General features: G+C 42.5%; 1 protein-coding gene across 3 annotated transcripts in view; it reads left to right on the forward strand.

The window, feature by feature from the left end:
• The first annotated feature begins 4,151 nt into the window (after window positions 1-4,151).
• RTN4 (reticulon 4) overlaps window positions 4,152-19,625 on the forward strand; it is a 30,289-nt gene continuing 14,815 nt past the window's right edge. The window contains exon 1 of one of the 3 annotated variants that reach the window (XM_035896033.1): window positions 4,152-6,602. In XM_035896033.1, the coding sequence (XP_035751926.1) occupies window positions 4,160-6,602 (2,443 nt within the window). In that variant the 5' untranslated portion in view covers window positions 4,152-4,159. Of the gene's footprint in view, window positions 6,603-14,058; window positions 14,272-18,274; window positions 18,380-19,625 lie in introns of those variants that run through there. The other 2 variants (XM_009640624.2, XM_009640631.2) reach the window with 2 other exon arrangements.

Genomic DNA, 19,625 nt, shown 5'->3' on the forward strand with positions numbered 1-19,625 from the left:
CAGGAAAAAGTGCTGTTCAGCTGTGGGTGGAGGGAAAGTGGGTGGTTCTCCTTGGCTGGTTAGGAAACACTGCTTTTATGTAATCACTTTTCACACTCCAGCTATGTGTGGAAAATAAAGTTTGGGTGTGGGCATAATATCCTTCCATTAAGAGAACCTGGGAATTCAGTGACTGGCATAGCTATTGTATGTTTCTGTGTTGAGTAAATGGAAGCCAAACCCGAGTAGGAGTTTCTGCATTGTGCTGCCTTCTTAATGGAGCACTGAAAAATCAGTGCCCATGCTCCTAAACCCAGCGTTCCTCACCAGAAACTGAAACCTCTCTCTGGGCTTGGGAAGCATTCAAAAGATTTGAAGTCTAGAATTTTTGGTAGAGATTGCAGTTGGTCTTTGGACACCAAGTGTACTGTACCTTCAGGGACTTGTGCATTTTCCTCTTTGCCTCCTTAGCCCAGTGGACTCTTGTCTCCTTTCTTTGCCCTTTTATTTCTACATTATCAGCACCTCCACTCCATTGACTTGTTCTTGGTTTCCCTGTGAGATCCTTTTCTGTTCGGCTGTTAGGGCTCTCTGTCTTCATGCTGCATGATCTCGTCTCATCAGGTCCATCCTGCTTTCTCTCCCCTCTCTCTGCTCCAAGGCGTAGACCCCTTCCAGCAAATAAAGGTTACGCTGCTCTGGCATGGCCTGGAGGGGATGAGAGTGTGCAGTTTCAGGGGAGGTGTGGGCTGAGGAGTAATCTATGTTACCAGCTTTTTGGTGAATTTGCCCCATCACAGGGCCCTTGAGGCTTGGACCTGGGGGGTGTGTGCAGAGCTCCAAGGGGAGCCCCTCATCAAGAGATGAGGGGGTAGATGACACTGGCTCAAGCATGGAGTATGTGGACACTGCCTCTCCATTTAACCAACAAGTGATTAGGTATTTCGGCAGGATCGGCATCCAGTGCTCCACACATGGAGGGGACAGTTTGACATTTGTGGTCAGGAGATGTCACTTGCTTGGTCCATCTAGTCATAATGTTGCGAGAAAAGGAGAGTGTGCTGTTCTTTGGCACAAACCCTAAGGCTTGCTAGCCTAAAATCTAAAGCTTGGCAGTAACTCTTGGCACACTAGAAACTGAGGAAAACCCTCTGGTGTTAACTGCTAACAGGCTCATTTTGAGGGCGGCAGAGCAGCTCTTTGGACTGGCTAGTCCCAGGCCACACTCTGGCTGGAGCCCCTTGTTTCGTTCCCCAAACGAGGTGACTTGCTAACTTGTCTCCGGCGTGGTACCTTGCGAGCAGTCGGCTTGCGGAAGAGATCCCAGCGAGCCAGGGCACACGGAGTCGAGCATCTCCTGGAATAAAGGGCATATGGCAATACTTGGCAGTGTACGGGTGAGCATTGCAATTCTGGGACTTAGTGTCACATATTGATCAGTTGTCCTTCAGTGTGGTTTTTGTCCTTAAAAGCTTTTGCCACCACTGAACTGCAACACTGTTTTAATGTGTTCTAAATTTGGAATTGAGGTTTCTCTCTGTGTGGTCCTTAATAGGAAAATGTAATTTCTAGAAAAACTGAACAGAAATCCCTTTGGCCTGGCAGGAGTTGAGGAAGCTTCTAAATACAGAGTCCTCCGCTCCAACTTTATTACTCTGTTTTCTTATACGTTGCCATATTTTGTGGATTATAAACATCACTTGAAGATAACAATGTTCTGCAAAACAAAACCGGCTGTATATTGTGACAGGAAATGTAGGTTGTGAGGAGACTTGATTTTTGGAAAAGTGCTGATGGGATTAACTTGAGTAAGCCAGACAGGTCATGAGTATCTTGAAGTGGCATTGCTTTTGCAGAACGCCATGGTTCAATGCCAAAACAAAAATTACCTTAATGCCTTGCTTTGCTGGATTACTACGTATGCGCTACTGGGTCTACCACACTTCTCACTTTTTGCCTTTCATCTTTTAAAATAAATTGCTTCTATTTTTCTTTGGTTTTAATTTAAAAAAAAAAAATTCTTTTTCAGTACTTGATTTTTGTCCAGGCAAATGGCAAAACTAAATATTGTTGGTGTCTGTACTGGAAATTCACAATCTAATTGAAATGCTTTAATATAATTTCGCACTCTGCTAATACAATGCAATGTAAGCTGCCAATATTCTTTAACAGCCTTAATTTGAAAACTTTATGCACTCTTCAGAATGAAATATATTTACTTAAATGTTACTATTTTTACATTAACATAATACCAACAGGCCATGATGGACCTGGGAAAAATACTGCTGCTAACAGAGAAATACAGACAAGGATTGGTTTTGATTTGCCTGGCTCCTAATGATGGCTGGTTTTGCTGCCTCTAGAGTGGTTTTTCATTAAATGCTTCATGCAGCTTAGTAAAATGTCATAGTTGTGTGCTTTTACTTCAGATAAGGCGCAACGTGAAACGCGGGGAGTGTCCGTCGCTCACTGTCGTGCATTAGTGAAGGGGGGTGACTTCCCTAGCTTAGGAGAAGGGCGCCCTTCCTTGTATCTACTTAGTTCTTTGAATGGCGAGTGGAGAGCTGGGATTGTCCTGTGGAATATTAGGGTTAAAAATAGTTCAGCAAAGCAAAATATGTTCCTTGGATAGTGCCACAGAAGGCTTTAAAAATAATGCCTTTGTTTGGAAGCTTGTCTACATTACAACAAAACCAGCAAAGACAGAAACAAAGCCTAGTACAGTCATTTGCTGTTACCGGATGGATCAGTATCGGCACGCCTGATCCCCGCTCTTGTTTGCGGGGAGTTTCAAAGCTTACTTCAGTCTTTTTAACTTTCCACAATTTTTGGTTGAGTCCCCTTATCGATGCTGTTCTCATGCAAGTTAGTCAGCGTTAGGAGGCCCCCTGACAAAGTGAGCCGACGAAGGACAGTGTGTCGGTGTCAATGCAGGTGTTTTTTCTGGTGCTAGAGACACTGTAGCCACTCGGTAGCCTGGAGGTTTGGAGAATGAAAACAAAGAGTAGCTACTGTGGGGTATCTCATCATAAGACTGGTCCCTGGCTTGGAGGATGGAGATCCCTCGGTTGCCTCAGTAAAGATCCCATTATATCTGGAGAATTCTGAGCACTGTCTTTCCCAAATTAACCCGGCTTGTATCTAGTTCTGCGGTTCTTCGTGGGTGTAGATGTTGGCTGTGGATCGGCTTGATTTATTGGGAACTGACTACTTGCGTGCTTTCTCCCCTCTTCAACCTAGCCTTTATTTCTGCTGAGGTTATTTGTTTGTTTTTCAGATGAGACCCTTTTTGCTCTTCCTGCTACATCTGCGCCTCTGATGCACTCCTCTGCAGGCAAGTTCTTTCTGCTCACCTTTGTCTGAATACATCCTGCATATCTGATCTCATTAACTCTTTCCAATTAGTCTGCCTTTACTAAAAGTCAGCATGGGTCCAAGAATAGCCTCTACCACATTTTTTCAGTTTTGACTTTTCAGTTGATATGTTCAAGATTTGAATATGCATTCATTTCTTTACACGGTAAACTGTTTTATAAACAAGCTACAGCCATCTGTGAATTCTTGGACCCCTGATGTAGGAGAGAAGTTGATACTATTAACAGGTTAACACATCAGAGCACAGTTGCTTTACTGATTTAGCAGAAAGATTTAATCCATAATAACTTTCTGCAGTATTTTATATAAGTAAAATTTGTACCTGTGGTATTTATGTAGTGTTTTTTCAGTTACACTGTCCACCAAATTACCAATTAAAAAAAGTGTCAAAAAGAGACTACTTACTGGCATGCACATTTGTGCATACATTTATGCACAAGCATACACACATACCCTCTCTCTTTCTCACCTTGCCATGCCACTCTCCCTCTCCCACTTTGTTAATATTGCCTGCTGTACTTGGATGTGCTGTACTTGTCTGGCATCTTCAGCTTTACTGTGATCTTTGCGCTGCATAAAGTTGCTGCTTCTGTAGCCTCTTGCATACTTCTCTGCTAGAAGAGGTGAAATAGAATAGCATACTTTAACTGATGCTTTGTTTTAATGGCTAGTAGTATTTGTGGTAGAACTTGGAAGAACCTCTTAATAACTAACATCACGTGAACCTGTCATGAAAGTTTGCATTGACTTTAAGAGCACTTGCATTCTCTAACTTTCCTTTCTGTCCACGGTCACAGAAAAAGTTATGGACTTGCAGGAGCAGCCAGGTAGCACTAAGTCGCTTGGTCAAGAGGATTTTACTGCAGTCCCGCTTGATACTGCTCCTTCTCTTCCCTCCTTCTCTCCTATCTCAGCTGATCCCTTTAAAGAGCACACAGCCTTTGATACGCTCTCAGATGGATTACCTGCAAGAGGCATTTACAAAGAAAATGCAAGGGAGGTTTATAAAGAAACTATGGAAAATGCAAGAAATCCATTTCTTGCAGAGGGAAATGAAAAAGACATTTCAGAGATTAAATACTCGGAACCCCCATTTGCTAAAGCAGAAGCAGCCATTTTATCTCAAGCTAAAGAAGAAACACAGCTAGAGGGCCCTAAAGAATTACCTAATCTGGAGAAAATGCCTGCACAGCAGCCGAAAATGTCTCCAGAAACTCCTCAAGATCTGTTTGAGAAAAACAAGGAAGATCTCTTTTATAACAAAGACAAATATGGAGGTGGTGATCATGGTGAAGAAGGGGCATTGAAAGAAGACCCTCTTAGGAGGGAAGAATATGCAGACTTTAAACCGTTCGAGCCAATATGGGAAGTAAAAGGTGCTAGTCATGGACTGAGCAGCGTGAGAGAGGATGTTGGAAGCAAGATAGATGCCAAACTAGAAAGCAGTTTAGATAAGAAATATGGTGTAGATAAGCCAAATGTGCAGAAGGATTATGAAAGAGAGAGTGAAGGCAGCGCTGAAGATCGCTCTTTCCCAAGTACCCCAGAAGCTGTAAACGAACCTTCGCAGGCTTACATCACTTGTACTAAATTTGAATCCTCTGTGAGTCCTGATGATAACAAAGTCAAATCTCTTTCTCCACTAGAGGAAGGCACTTCAGAAAATAGAACCGATGATGAGAAAAAAATTGCAGAAATGAAAGCTCAGACGAGCACAGAACAAGGTGATTTTAGCACTCAAGCAGTTGGCAAGCAGGAAGGCCAGGAAGCTGACTATGCTAAAACAGAGAGTGTATCAACGGTGCCATCTGACACTGCAGCAAATATGCCTGAAGGTCTTACTCCTGATCTAGTACAAGAAGCATACGAAAGTGAAATGCATGACGCGGCATGTACAAAACTTGCTTATGAAACAAAGATTGATTTAGTTCAAACCTCCGAGTCAGTGCAAGAGACTCTGAAGCCCGTGACACAACTCTGTCCCTCATTTGAAGGGTCGGAAGCTGCTCCGTCACCAATATTGCCAGATATTGTTATGGAAGCCCCACTGAGCACTGGGACTGCTGGTGCAGAAGCATCTGCTGTGCAGCTCGAAGCTTCCCCATTAGAAACATTTATTCCTACTGCTAATTATGAGAATGTAAAAGAGGAGACTGAGAAACCTCCCTTATACCAAGAGGCAGTGAATGTACCACTGACGCAGGCCCAAGAAGCAAAAGAGGCGTTGACATTTAAAAAACCTGATCATGAGACTAGCGCCAGTCCTGAAGATACAGAGACTCCGTATATATCTATTGCATGTGACTTAATTAAGGAAACAAAGGTCTCCGGTGAATCTGCTTCTCCATCCTTTACAGATTATTCAAAGACACCGATAACAGAATGCATTTCTCAGGATGTGCCTGAACACAAGGAACTCGTTGAAAAACTGTCTCCGCCGTTTGGAAAATCTGACTTGTTTAATAGCCAGGTGATACCTGACTTTACTGAGAAAGTGAGTGAAGATCCCTCTCTCATCTTAAAAAGTAAATCAACTGAGAATATTGTAACTGATGATGAACACAAGGAACGACCGGTGGATTCGGTAGCTGCCACAGGCAAGCCTTATCTGGAGTCTTTCCAACCCGAGCTGGACTCTTCCAAAATTACTGCTGCTCTGCCATCTGAGCTGACACCAACACAAGTAGCCAAGGCAGAGAAGATTCCTCTTCAAATGGAAGAGCTGAATGCTATGGCTTATTCAGCTGATGTATCTGTTGCTACAGAACCAAAACCAGCAGACAACAAAGCTCTCTCACCCATGGACTATTCCCCAGTCCCAGTGGAAGAAGACTTTGTGATGTTAGCTCACCCTAAAACTGCTCCTGAGTTTGTGGCAGAAGCCACCGACAGAGAGGTACTGCGCAAAGATGAAAGTGAAGAGATCAGCAAGGCGATCCAAGGTGAGAAGAAGCAGTTGCCTTGCCCAGAGCTACCCTGTGATCTGTCTATAAAGAATGTAGAAGTAAAAGCTGAGGAAGATACTAATGCCTTGAAAAAGTCCTTGGAGGCTGTGGACAGAGAAGTGCCTGAAGTACCCATGATGTCCTTACCGGCCGCAGATACCTCACCTTTAACTGCTGAGAAAGAGATAGTCAGTCTAGTAAAACCAGAAGCTTTTGAGAAGGAAGCTGAGCGAGAAGCTGCTTCTGTTAAAGAAAAGGAAAAACCTACTGCTGTATTTTCAGCAAAGCTGAATAAATCTTCAGGTAATCTGTGTATGCTGTTCTTGCAGTTCGCTAATCTGCATAATTCTTAGCTAAACTTAAGCATGTCATGACTTAATCTTTTTAAGTCACTTTCTGTAAACTTCTCTGTGTAGGTTGAGGGTAACAGAAAATGCTAGTGCCTGCACTTTTACCTTTTTCATATCCTTACTGCTTTAGTACTTTTTTTTTTTCTCTCTGTTTATCAGGGATGGACTCACTGTCTCCAGTTTTCTCCTTCAGTTCTCCTGCTGGTGATCTGTTGATACAGAAATAAGTCATTATTCACTGCAAGCTGTGGTTGTCTACAGGCTGGGCATTAGGTGGCCTTCCAAACTTGTTCTTAATGTGTGATAGTAAGCCAAGGATGACGTTTTGGTCTGCTGTGTGTACATGATTTGAAGAGGCATTTCTTTCTTCTCATACACAGTTCAGACATCAGATTTTAAACTTAGGAAAATACCATCGCTGCTACCGTATGTGTCTGGAATCTGGAAAAGAACCTGCGCATCTTCGCTCTTGTGACTTGCAGATGGCATTAGATCAAGGCCAGTGGTTTAAAATAAATAGTATGCGTGATGGAGCTTAGTATTCAAGTTACTAGGAAAGTGGCCATTAAGAAGTTGAGTATCCTGCAAACATTAAAATGGGTTTATACACAGCACAGATATTAATTTCCATTTTTCTTTTCAGGTGGGGCTTGCACCTCAGCATAGTTAATTTTCCTTGCTGTAGTGTGTAGTTAAAGTTGCACAAAGTTGAAGGAAGGGTAAGATCATTGTTGTGTTGTGTTCTGTTCTCTAAACTGAATGCCTCGCGGCGTTTCAGCTCTTATAGACTAGAGGAGTACTTTGTTTTTTGATATCACAGCACTCTGCTGCTACTTAAGTCTTGCACCAGAAGCATTCACACTAAAACCAGCTACTGCACAAAGCATTATGGCTCTGTTCTAAATAGAAACCCAAATGTTAATTTGACTCAGCAGTAGTGTATTTGTGCAGAACTGCAGACTACAGTTCATGAACCACTACATTCCTAACGTATGTCTCTGCATCAAACGTATTTTGGAAAGGAATAACGTGTATGTTGAGGGGAATGTCAGGGTGTAAGTGCAATTGAAATAATAGGGATTGGAAAATAAGGTAGAAGATGTAGTTTTTGTGTTTAACTTCTCATGACAGTTGCCATTCCTCTTCTGTGTATACAGGTAGGCAGAAAGAAGAGTTTTCCATTTCCCTTGTGATGAAATGTCAGTGATGCCCGCACTGTTAAAACACTGTGTTTGTGTTTTGTGAAGACTTTGCTCCTTGCACGCGGGCTTCCTGCATACAGTGCTGTCTAGAGAACAGCTGCTGTGTATTTTATACTTCATGTCAAAGAGTTAATTGTTTAGAGGTCAGATTGCTAAAAAAAAAAAAAACCAAACCCTGAACATTACACTTAGTATACTAGCTTTTTTTGTTAGACTTTTTAACAGGAAGCCTTTGTGGAACGATCTTTAATCATTGTATGGATGTAGCAGACTGGGGGTGGCAAATCACTGCCTTGGGAAGACAGACTTTTACTTTGGGTCTGATGAGGACACAGTTGCTGCTCTTCTGTCTGTGGGGAAACTGCCGGAGAAGCTGCACGTAAAACCATTTGCCATAGCAGGAGAGGAGAGAGTTGAACGGTGTCTTCATTCTCCCCCCTAGTGGCACAGTGCTGGGAGAGGGCATGCATCTGTCCAGCACTGCTGTTAGTTGAGGGGTAGGAGAGGGGCCAGGCATGGGGCTGAGCTGGGGTGTGGGAAACTGGGGAACTGTCTTTCTGACAGTGTTGTGCTCACCCTGTAAAAAAATTGCAATTTTACTGTTGACATGCTGTGTTGTTTGGGAAGAAAAAAATTTTTTTCTTTTTTTGCTTTACTCCAGATTATTCTTTTCCTTCCCAATCTGTGCTGTTTACTTTTTGCTCACTTCTGCTGTATTATGGAATACAGAATTGGACTTCTGAGACCTGTCCGAAAGAGTCTACTGACAAGCCATGAACAAAATCAGTTGTATGCTTTTAATACCACGCTACTTAAGCACAATTTCAAAGTAGCATCAAAGAGCTAACACATACACTTGTCTTCCACACTCTCAGAAAGGAGGGATAATTCATCACAAGGTCAAGAAGTGGATCTGCGCATGTTTGGCCTTCTAAGTCTACCTTCATTGCATGGGGTTTTTTTCTGTTCCCATCAGTGGAACTGAAAGAGACTTTACTGTGCCTCAAGACTTCTGGAAATCAGTTGGCGTGATTATATGACCGCTGCTTGTTAAAACATTAATCTGAACTGCCTTACTCGTGCACTTAAACTAAGGTTCTTGAACACGTACTTAACAGTGCTATTTTTTGAAAGCTAACCTAAATGCCAACATATCTAATGTGTACCTGAAAGCGTAACTTCCAACAGTGGACTGCAGGGGACTAAGAGAAATTCTAAGAGGGTTGCAGATACTTTTTTTTTTTTAAACTCTACCACTCCAATAAAGCAAATGTAAACCTTTGAACAGCCTTGTGGGTAGAACAGGGTTTGCTTAATGCTGCCCAGCCGGCCCTTGGGTAGCCTGTTTTATTTTCTAATGGTATCAGACCACAGAGACCTTGTACTTCGTAGCTGCACAGATGTAACAAACAAATCCAAACCAAAACCCATTCAGAACTGTAGCTAGCTATAAAGAAACCCCTCCCCTTGTAAGAAGCTCCTGTTTATAATAATTTCAACAGCAGATACCGCCCCTGCAACACCAGCAATTCCTTGGATACAGTGATCCTTCCCCCCCACTTCATTTCTCAGTACATGCTGTTATTTGGCTTCCTAGCAGATAATCCTGCTGCTTCGCTCTCATGCTCACCAGACTTCAAAATACCTATTTCTGATCTCCATAAATGTATAGCATATTAAGATGTGACTTCAGAGTGGCTGTTTCCTGACTCTTCTGATGCTGCTGATCTGTCCCACAGCTGCCACAGCCCCAGCTTTGCCCTGCCGGGGCTGATGCTGAGGGGGTGTGCTGGACTGGGGAAGTCCTGTTTTACAGCGTGCTCATAAAAGAGGGCTTTAATGCCATCTAGTGTTTTTGTAAATGAACTGTAACTCCAGTAGGCTGTCCCTTTCCGAGGATTGCATCCCAGGCTTTGAGAAACTCTGAACTGTTGAAATTAGTTTAATGTTCTTAGAGTTAAAAATTAAATACACGTACTATGTATCTTAGCCCTTCTGTTGTACACACTTCCTTAGCTGATAACCCCTTATTTACTTTTGGATAGAGATCATTAATTCTCCCAAACAGGCTAGAGAACCGTGCTTGCCATAAACCTCCTTTTGATCGGTGGAATGTGGAGGATTTTGTATCATTGAGTTACAAAATCAAAGTATATTGTAGAACCCCCCAAAATCTAAACCTATGACCGTGACAGAAAGTTGTGTACCAAAAGGTAACCACATTGGTAGTTCAGATCTCTCAATATGTTCATGTTGAGTATTACAATAACATTTGAAAATGGCACTGAGATCTTTACTATCAAAGCAGGCAGTTTCACAGGACACCCTTGTTCCGTGGTGGTTTTGAACATCAGGCTCTGTGGACATCCATTTCAGATTAAATCTTATGGGTTTACAGATCTCTTGTTTTCATATATTCTCCAGGGCACTCTGTAATGGAATTCCAGAAACGCAGCTAATGACCAATACCTTACATTTCCTGGATTTTCTTGAGAGGGCAAATTCAAAGGTGAAGTCTAAGTGAGAAATGTGCTTTGAGAGGGTGGCTGGGTGGTAGTAATGATAAAGCTTTTCTTTTTTACTCCCAAATCACGGGGGCAGAAATGAAGTACTTCCTGTGATTCTGTGATGGCAGGCCAGGTCATTACAGTTACACGAGATGTAAAAGATGCTAGAAATGCTGCCTTACCCCAGCACTGTACCCACTTGGTGCATTTCTTATTAATTTCCCTATTTGTAGTTAATTAAATAGCAGCAGTTAATTCAGCAGATGAGAAGGGTTGGGTTTGGTTTGTTGTTTTTCACTGGTGGAAAAATACCTTGGAATGCCTCCGGAGTTTTTCAGGAGCAGATTATGTGTAAAATATAATTTAATTCAACATAAAATCCTGATTTAATTTCATCTGATTGTATTCTCAGATCCTTTGATTGTTCGGGTCTTCTCTTATGCTATCAGGTAAACCATAATAATAAATGGAGGCTTGTGTTCTAGGGTGGAGAATTTGCAGAGGAGTAGGAGGAATGAGGGGGGGAAAAAAAAAACCCAAATGACCTTGAGTGAAAGTTTTCTGAAGGAAGGATCTGTGTTTTATTAGAACTCTCATGTCGCCCCTGTTGAGAGGCAAAGGCTTGTCTAGCTAAGGCTGCGATCAGTGCAAGGCCTTTGGGAAGTTACCTGCAGAGTGGCAGAGCTATGGAGAAAACCGAGCGTTCGTGGGAAGTTACCAACTTTCCCAGAAGCACAGCTAGGCGGCCAGCGCCGAGTGGGGCTTCGGGCAAGAGCAGAAGTAGGTACTCGTCCAAAATGCTCTCCTGTGGGAAGTCAGGAAAAATTCCGTGGAAAAAGCTGTTGTCAGTCCATCTGCTCAGGGTGATTTAATGACTGCGCAGTGAGTAAAGTACTCAGCCCCTTTGAACGTAGGTGTGTTCAGTAGAAGACCATGTTTAGAACTGATTGCGCCTGCACTGGTGGAAAAATACCTTGGAATGCCTCCGGAGTTTTTCAGGAGCAGATTATGTGTAAAATATAATTTAATTCAACATAAAATCCTGATTTAATTTCATCTGATTGTATTCTCAGATCCTTTGATTGTTCGGGTCTTCTCTTATGCTATCAGGTAAACCATAATAATAAATGGAGGCTTGTGTTCTAGGGTGGAGAATTTGCAGAGGAGTAGGAGGAATGAGGGGGGGAAAAAAAAAACCCCAAATGACCTTGAGTGAAAGTTTTCTGAAGGAAGGATCTGTGTTTTATTAGAACTCTCATGTCGCCCCTGTTGAGAGGCAAAGGCTTGTCTAGCTAAGGCTGCGATCAGTGCAAGGCCTTTGGGAAGTTACCTGCAGAGTGGCAGAGCTATGGAGAAAACCGAGCGTTCGTGGGAAGTTACCAACTTTCCCAGAAGCACAGCTAGGCGGCCAGCGCCGAGTGGGGCTTCGGGCAAGAGCAGAAGTAGGTACTCGTCCAAAATGCTCTCCTGTGGGAAGTCAGGAAAAATTCCGTGGAAAAAGCTGTTGTCAGTCCATCTGCTCAGGGTGATTTAATGACTGCGCAGTGAGTAAAGTGCTCACCCTGCAAGCACTCAGCCCCTTTGAACGTAGGTGTGTTCAGTAGAAGACCATGTTTAGAACTGATTGCGCCTGTTCTAGTTGTCTGGGTGACTTGATAATACCATCTTGTAAGTAGCCTGTTAGTTGGATAGTTTTTGTTTAAACGTTGGCGTAGAAACAGGCGTGCAGTTTCCCTAAGGAAACAAAAAAGGTTATGCAGAAGTGCGCTGAGAGCGCTGGTACTCGGTTTGTACGTAGAGTAGGGTTACATGGGTGTATCTGGCCTGAAATAAGAGATGCGAGCGCAGAGGGATACAGACTTCGGTTTGGGTATCGTTTGCCTGGAGTGACAAGAGTGAACATGGAGTATGCAAAGAGCCAGGATCTTGAGGGCAGGGAGAAAGTCCTGTGGAGGGAGTTAGTGGCTCATCTGAGATGGGAGGACAGGGACTGGCGACGCAGCCGTTCTCCGGCTGGGCTGCCTGTTGGTGCTGGTTCTGGCTGCTGCCCGTTTGCTGTGGCTGCATGGGTGGCTACAACAAAATGTCTGTCTTGGAAAGCATTGCATAAATGTGCTGGTTTAAGTATGTAATATAAAGAATATGAAGAAGAAATGAAGAGGCTTTAATTGTGTATCTTCAGAAATCTGATAATTAGTGGGAAGAACTTCTGAAAGTATCAAGTTTTTTACTAACTTAGCGATAATGCAGTCATCCAGACGAATGTGGGGGGAGAACCGCAGATCTTGGTGGTTTCCAGTTGTTCTTAAGCATTTCAGCTCCAAGACAGAAGCAGATTTTCAGACGTGTTTTTGTACTTTTTTTGCATAGTGCAACTTTCCAAATTTTCTTGCGCTGTGATGTTTGGATACTTGCTTCCCACTTCCCTCATGTAGTATGTGTTGTGATTTACCTGTTGAAATTGTGAACAAAATGCACATCTTTGTGTAAGTAATACGTGTAACGGGTCTTGCTGTCAAAGGAGGCCTTAAATTGATGTAGCAATTGAAGCAATAAACAGGGCTTTTGGCTAACATTGGGGTAACCTTTTTCTCCACGTAAGATTGTCTGGTTTAATGAAAAGTAAAACTGCCTATTTAAGGACCAAATCAGAATCTCCATCCCAGCCAGTCTGTAGGATTTTTTGTGGAAATGTGTGAATGTCCTTTTCTTGTTCTTTAGACACTAGTGTATCAAATTTTTAAGAGGTTTTGGAGCGATGGAGGGGAGTTCTTAGCATTTTATTGTCAGCCCCAGATATGAAGAGACTCCAGACTAGAAGAGTAGTCATATTTTTTTTCATCAGGGACAGAACACAGAATGCCAACATCATTCTCACAGCTCTTCTCTTCCGGATTTTGAGTTTCTAGTTTCTGCTTCTCTCCATGTCTGTACAATGCTTCCTGTATGTTACTTTCTATACGTTAGTGGTGTAGGCTCTCAGGTTCTTGTTTTTATTTAAATGAAGGGAGCATTTAATTGTCAGGTCTGTAGCTGTCAACATAGGATGCTGATGTAAAATAAAAAAGGGAAGGCGTTTATTTGTAGGTAGAGGGCAAGAGAACTGTTCTCAAACCTCTGTTAAGATGAATAAATATGGCTGAGCAGTTCATAAGGGCTAAAGATACCAGCAAAAAGATTTGTGTTCTTCGGGAGCCTCTTGCTTTTGTTACAGGCACAGAAAGGGTCCTGTTCTGTTTTCCTTCAAGCTTTTTTTTTTAAAGGGAGAGGTGTGTTACAAAGATGTCTCTGTTAGTCTTTCAGACAGTCACAGTTGTTTAAAAAATGAGAGGAAGGCGTATATCTAGGGGATTCATAAAGGTGTTTTAACCATTGTTTGAAAAGCAATCTGTTTAAAGCTTGTCTGGTGACTACTTTTAGCTCCGCTCGGTTGTGAAAAGCTGCTTAGGGCGGTTCGGCTTTTGTTAGCCAGCACGCAGCCTTGCTGTGCTGGCGTGGCCAATGCCCCGGTCGGTGCTGCTCTGCGGGGAGAATCCGGCTCCCTTCGTGCCGGTGATTTCTTTTCTCTGCCTTTGCGTCCTTTCGGTCCCGTTGGCAAGCAGTAAGAAGCAAATGGCCGCACCAGTCGGGGATTGCGTTTTAGTCTTGGTGCCGGAACATTAAGCAAGGCTGGTTAGAGCTCGCACTGCGTCAGTCGTCCTCCACACCCCGCGCCGTCAGCTGACCGGCCTCCTGCAGCACCAGTGCAGCAGCAGACTGCAGACGCTGCTGGGGAAGCCCATGTTTCCCATCCTGGGCTGCAGATTTCTTCTCTTGCAGCTGTCTTCTTGGTATGCATAATTGATAATCACAGCTGGAGGGTAGATCGTGTGTGGAGAGATGGACAGTCAGCCGAGCAGTTGGAAGGATAAGGGTATTTGTTCTTTCACCTTTTTTCCTTTTTTTTTTTTTTTTTTTAATTTTAAAGCTAAAGATGCTGCGGGTTGTTTTTAGCAAATGGTGTTTGTAGCATGTCTTTGTGAAATGTATCTGAAATGTACCTGAAGATGTAAGATCTGTTTGTACTGTATGCAAAATTATAAAAGCTGTAGGTTAAAATGGGTAAATATGAGCAATGCAGAAGAATAAATTATTTATGTAGGTGAAATAGCTTGTGTGACACTGCGGATCTTTTTCAGTCCTACAGAGCATATTAAAGAACAGCTTGTTTTGGTATGCGCTGCACAAATACCAGCATAGTCCGTATTTAGCTGATGTTCCTTTGAAATTCCTAGATTATTAATAATTTAACAATACTAACCATTAACTCGAAAGAATGGAATGTCTGCAGTTCGTGTAGTTTAATAATTTTATGAGGAGAAACCACATGCAGACTATGGCAGGGTGGTGGGTTGGTTTTTTTTTTTTTTCTGTTTGGCATAACGTGTTTGGAGTCTACCCTTAATCACGTTTGCTTTTGCTTTGGAGTTTTCATAATTCTGTTGGATTTGAGGTAAAACTGTGTCTGGTTTTTCAGAATTTACAGCCAGAGTATCAAATTGTTTTAGGTAAATAAGTAGCTAACCTTAAATTAGTGTGGTTCTGACCTTTGTTCCTGTAACCGCCAATGGGAGATCACCAGTGTAATTCTCTGTGGATCATTATATTAGTGCTCAGTGTGTAAGAGTTTAAGCCTTATCTGAATACATAATCTTCAAACTTTATCAACAGGACAAGCTCTAAAAAAATTTTAATCATCTCTCGATACTTAAATATCTTCTTAAAGGGCCCTGTCATGCTTGGTACTTGTACTTGTGAAGCTTTCCTCTTTTTTTTTCTCCTATTGTTCAAAATCTCTGTTTAATTGCCAGCTGTCCAGAATCCATAGAATGCCCTATCAGAGCCTAAATCTGTAGAAAAAAGCCCTGCAGGGGAAAATACTTTGCCCCTGCAAAACAAGTTTCTAAAAGTTCTAATCTTTCATTAAAGGGCTGTTAAATATTAGGAAAAAAAAGATTCTGCAGTGTTTAGTAATACGTTCTTGATGTGTAACTAGTTTGAATGTTCAGCACTCCATGCGTCAGGCCTGAAATCCTTGGGGTTGGGGAAGAAAAAAGAAAAAAAAAAAAAAAAAAGAGGTGAGGTCAGAAGGTTTTTGTAAAAATTGAAAGGCAAGTTACCTTCGGGTATTCAGGCCCAATTTTCAAGTTTTCTTTTACAACCTGATGAACAGGGTTGGTGGTGGTCTGTCCCTCGCTGCAACTGAAAGCAGACATTTCTGAGCCTGGAATTTGAGGCCTTGAGAATAATGGAGTCTTTCTTGGTTTAAAATTAATGATTGCCAATCATGAGCATGCCTGTATGGCACGCTTGGGGGGGAATACGCTAACCAGTGCAAGCCATGCTGATACAGCTGCGTGGAGGCCAGAAACGTGGGGTCTGCACGTTTGGCTTCTTTGCAAAATGGGGACCTGGCTAGTGTGTAATGGAACTGGCCTCAAATGAACAAAGCAAACCTGAGCCTGGCCTACGTGCTCAGCTTGTGCTGGTGTAACTCTTTCAAGCAGGGTTTTAAATTCCTCTTCCCCCTCTCTGTTTTTACATAGTGGCATCCCCTTAGGTAGAGGAAGCTGGTTTAGTGCCTGTTTCTCCCTTCGAGGAAGTCCCTACTGCCTTGAGGATTAATTATAATTTGACTTGTAGAGATAGAGTCTAAAAGAAAATGGAAGCAGAGCAAGAAGAAGGTTTTCTGGGGAAGCAGAAGAGTCTCATTCCTCTCCTTTGCAGCTGTTCTTGAAGCCTGGTTTAGTGTGGTTTCTGATAGCATTTGTTTATAACGAGACGAAGATGCCTTGTTTGGCGTGTTCTTTCTTCCTCAGGTCAGGCCCCAGTGGCATGGAAAACGATGGGTAAAGTTCAGGCACCGATTGCACTATTCATCTTGCCCCAAAATAAATACAGAAGCAAATATTGCAACATGCTTCTTTCCATGCTAAAAAATAACCTTAAAAAAAAATGTGATGATCAAATGTAAAATGGAGAAGAGCCAAAAGTATGGTTCATAGTTCCAACTAAAGCACGACTTTCTAATTAATGTAATCCTAAACTTAGTTTTGGTCTGCATGCTTCTTGTGCTACAGCCATAGTGGCTGAGGAACCAGCCTAGTGAAAGTGGTATAAACCTGGGGTATTGATTAATACCTGGGGTATTGATCATCTAGATAGGCAGGATGAAATAGGTTTACCCTGGGGATGGCATGACTTATTTTTAGCACTTTTAAAGACAGGCCCCTATGAAGTAATTGGTACTAAGGCGTCCAATGTTTATTTATTTATTTTTTAATTGTTTCACTGAATTGTCAGGTTTTGATGGCTGAATAACGGTAATGGTAGAATGAACACCACAGCTGTACTCCCAGGCTATCCCAGGATTGTTTTTTCTTTTTGTTATGTGCTGAAAATCTGTCTGAATTCTGGTTCAGGTTAGTGAAATGGTGGAAAAGGTTGCATAGGCTTGTGGAGCCCTTGAGCTTTTTAAATTTTTATCGTGAGTAATCCAGGTTTTGGAATTTTATTTTTTTTTTTCATACATTGCGTACATGTGCACGGTGTATGATTGAGTAGAAAGAAAAATACTGCTTTGGCTCATTAATAATAGATAGTATTTGCCTTTGGGGGAGACAATCTGGTAGCATTGGGCTTCATTTTCCTTCTAGCACATACTTTGGGAAATCCGTATCGCATTTTCTTGCTAGGGATTGTGGGGTGGATGTGCCAAGTCTGAGATGCGTGTGACGCAGCCTTGTTTTCTGACCTTTGGGATCCAGTTAGACAAGCCCAGCGGCCCCACTGGACGTGCCGCTCCTTTGCGATGCCTGTCCCTAGGACAGGGAAAGCTCTGTTGGTTGAGGTCAGCTCCACGTGCCTGGCACCATGTGCAGTCATGCAATAACCTCCCAGTTTTACCAGCCCGGGATTGTTCTGTTGTTACCGACTTGCACCAAGGCAGTTAAGGACCAAACTGGCTTCCAGCACATCAGGGTAAAAGGTTCTGCCTCCCAGTCTGCAACTGCTGCTGTTTAGGATGTCAACCATGATTTAAAATCATCATTCTGATATAGGAAATCTTGAGAATGTCAACCCCCAGCTACTAATGGTGTTTACGCTTGGCAGACTCGGACTGCTTGATGGGTTGGTGACTTCTCCTTGGGGTTGGTCTGTCTCCAGCTGGGGCTGCCCCACACCGGGCTACCAGGCTTTGAAAGTGAAACTGCAAGGTGAGGTCTTGCCTGCTCCATGCTCTGTGTAAAAGATAGTGGAAACCCTGAAGATCACTGTCATGTGGAAATAGGAAGTTTATTTACTGTATCTGGAAAATGCCCCTCTAAACAGAAATGAACAGCAATTTGCCTTTTTGTGGTCGTACACTGGTTTTTTGCTGGTACAGAGTTAATTTTCTTCGTAGCAGCCTGTATGGTGCTATGGTGACAGTTGTCACCGAGCACTTCAGCCGCATCTGAAAGCTGCCCACTCTCAACACTTCTGTTACATTTCTGTATTCGTACAACGCTAGCTGTTCTTAAATTGGTCCAGAAAAGGCTCTTACTTGTGCTTCTACGCTGGTTTTACTATTACTTGAAGTGCATAAAGAATTTTTGCTTACCTTTCAGATTACAGAAAGGTTCCAGTGTAATGGCCGTTGTTGATACAACGTTTGTAAATCGTACACTGTTTGCGTTTTTTTGAAACTTCCTTCTCCTTTTACACAAACGCCCTTTCTTCGGCGCTGAAACCCGTTTTTTGTTTGCGGCTGAACACTGGATAGAGAGTAGTTGTCCATTGTGAACGCCGAGTCTCTCCCTCGGCAGCTGCATTCCAAGGACTTAGCGCAGGGGCAGCCATTGGCGAGATTTCCCGCAGCGAGGCGGCTGCGTAGATCTGCCGACCCCGGGATGCCCTCGCAGGAAGTGAAAAGGCTCTGGGTAGTCAGCTGTGCAAGATCTGGGTGCATGCAGGCACACTCAAGATGGATGCCAAAATGGGTTAGTCCCTTTTTCTTGGTTTTCTTTAGTAGATGTGAATTAAACTTGCTTGTAGAGCTCGAGGCTTTAAATTTCTCTTCCTTTAAAAAAAAAAAAAAAAGAGAGAGAGGGTTACGTGGTTCAGCTTTTTTTTAAAAGAGGCTTATCAGGTTAAATCTATTAAACCACTTGTTTTTGTCATCGAAAAATAGGAATTGCTCAGTTTTAAGTCAAATGGCCGTGAAAGAAAGAAAAGGCTTAAAAAAAAATAATTACAGTGATAAACCTATCACGGCACTTGCTTTAAAAGCAAAATGTAATTGGATGAGTTCTGCATGTAAGGCACGGATGCTAGCAGTACTATTTTTAGACGTGCCAAGTGACAGTTCGTGCTTACCAAATGTAGGCAGCTGTTCTTGCTTTAGAATAGGCCTGGAATACTTGCATTTAATGCATGAGAATATGATTCAGATTGTATAAAATAAAGCTTAAAACGCTTTCCATGCTGAAAAATACTGCATGGCAGAGCTGTTGCTGAGAACTGGTTGAGGTTTTTGTTTTTCTGGGGTTTTTTTTAATCTGCTGTGAATATCTTGTGTATAAAGTAAAGCCAGAAAGTTGCTTCCAGTAATGCTTTGAATATTTTCTTTTACTTTAGAAAGAAATGCAAATACCTGGTTCTGATCAATTGGAGAATATAAATCAATTTCACCGTGTACTCCCTTGGACTAAAAATTACAAATCAGTTTTTCAGTGACTTATAACGCTGAGTTTCCCTGTGAGGAATTTACAATGAAACAAGATACGTGTGTCGTAAAGCTGAGGCTGAGATGGTAGAGTGGCAACAGAGTGAGGAAAAAGGCTTCGTGTGCAGCTTAACTCTGCTCTGGGGTGTCCTAGCTTGGGGGATTTTCTTACAGAGAACAAAAAACTTGGAAGATGGGTGGCTAGAGGCCATTTGGCATTTGTGGTGTGCTTTAATTCCAGCAATTTACTTTTGTTTCTGGTGTTTTGGAAGCTGTCCTACAGATGAATTGCTGTCTTTACATTCCTTAGAACTGGGTTTAGGTATAAGGCCTTATTGCTTGTCATAACTGATTTCCTATGAAGCGCTAAGAACCCACTGTCAGTGGAGCCGCTTTACAACAGTGTCACAGAGGAGGGAGTATCTCATTTACAGAACAAATGCTGTCTGCAAACGGAGAGGAGTAGGGCTCATGCTTAGCATGTCACATGATACGGGAGCAGCACCCAAATTTGAATGTAT

This window comes from Egretta garzetta, unplaced genomic scaffold (assembly GCF_000687185.1).
Source record: "Egretta garzetta isolate BGI_Z169 unplaced genomic scaffold, ASM68718v1 scaffold200, whole genome shotgun sequence".
Classification (NCBI taxonomy): Eukaryota; Metazoa; Chordata; class Aves; order Pelecaniformes; family Ardeidae; genus Egretta; species Egretta garzetta.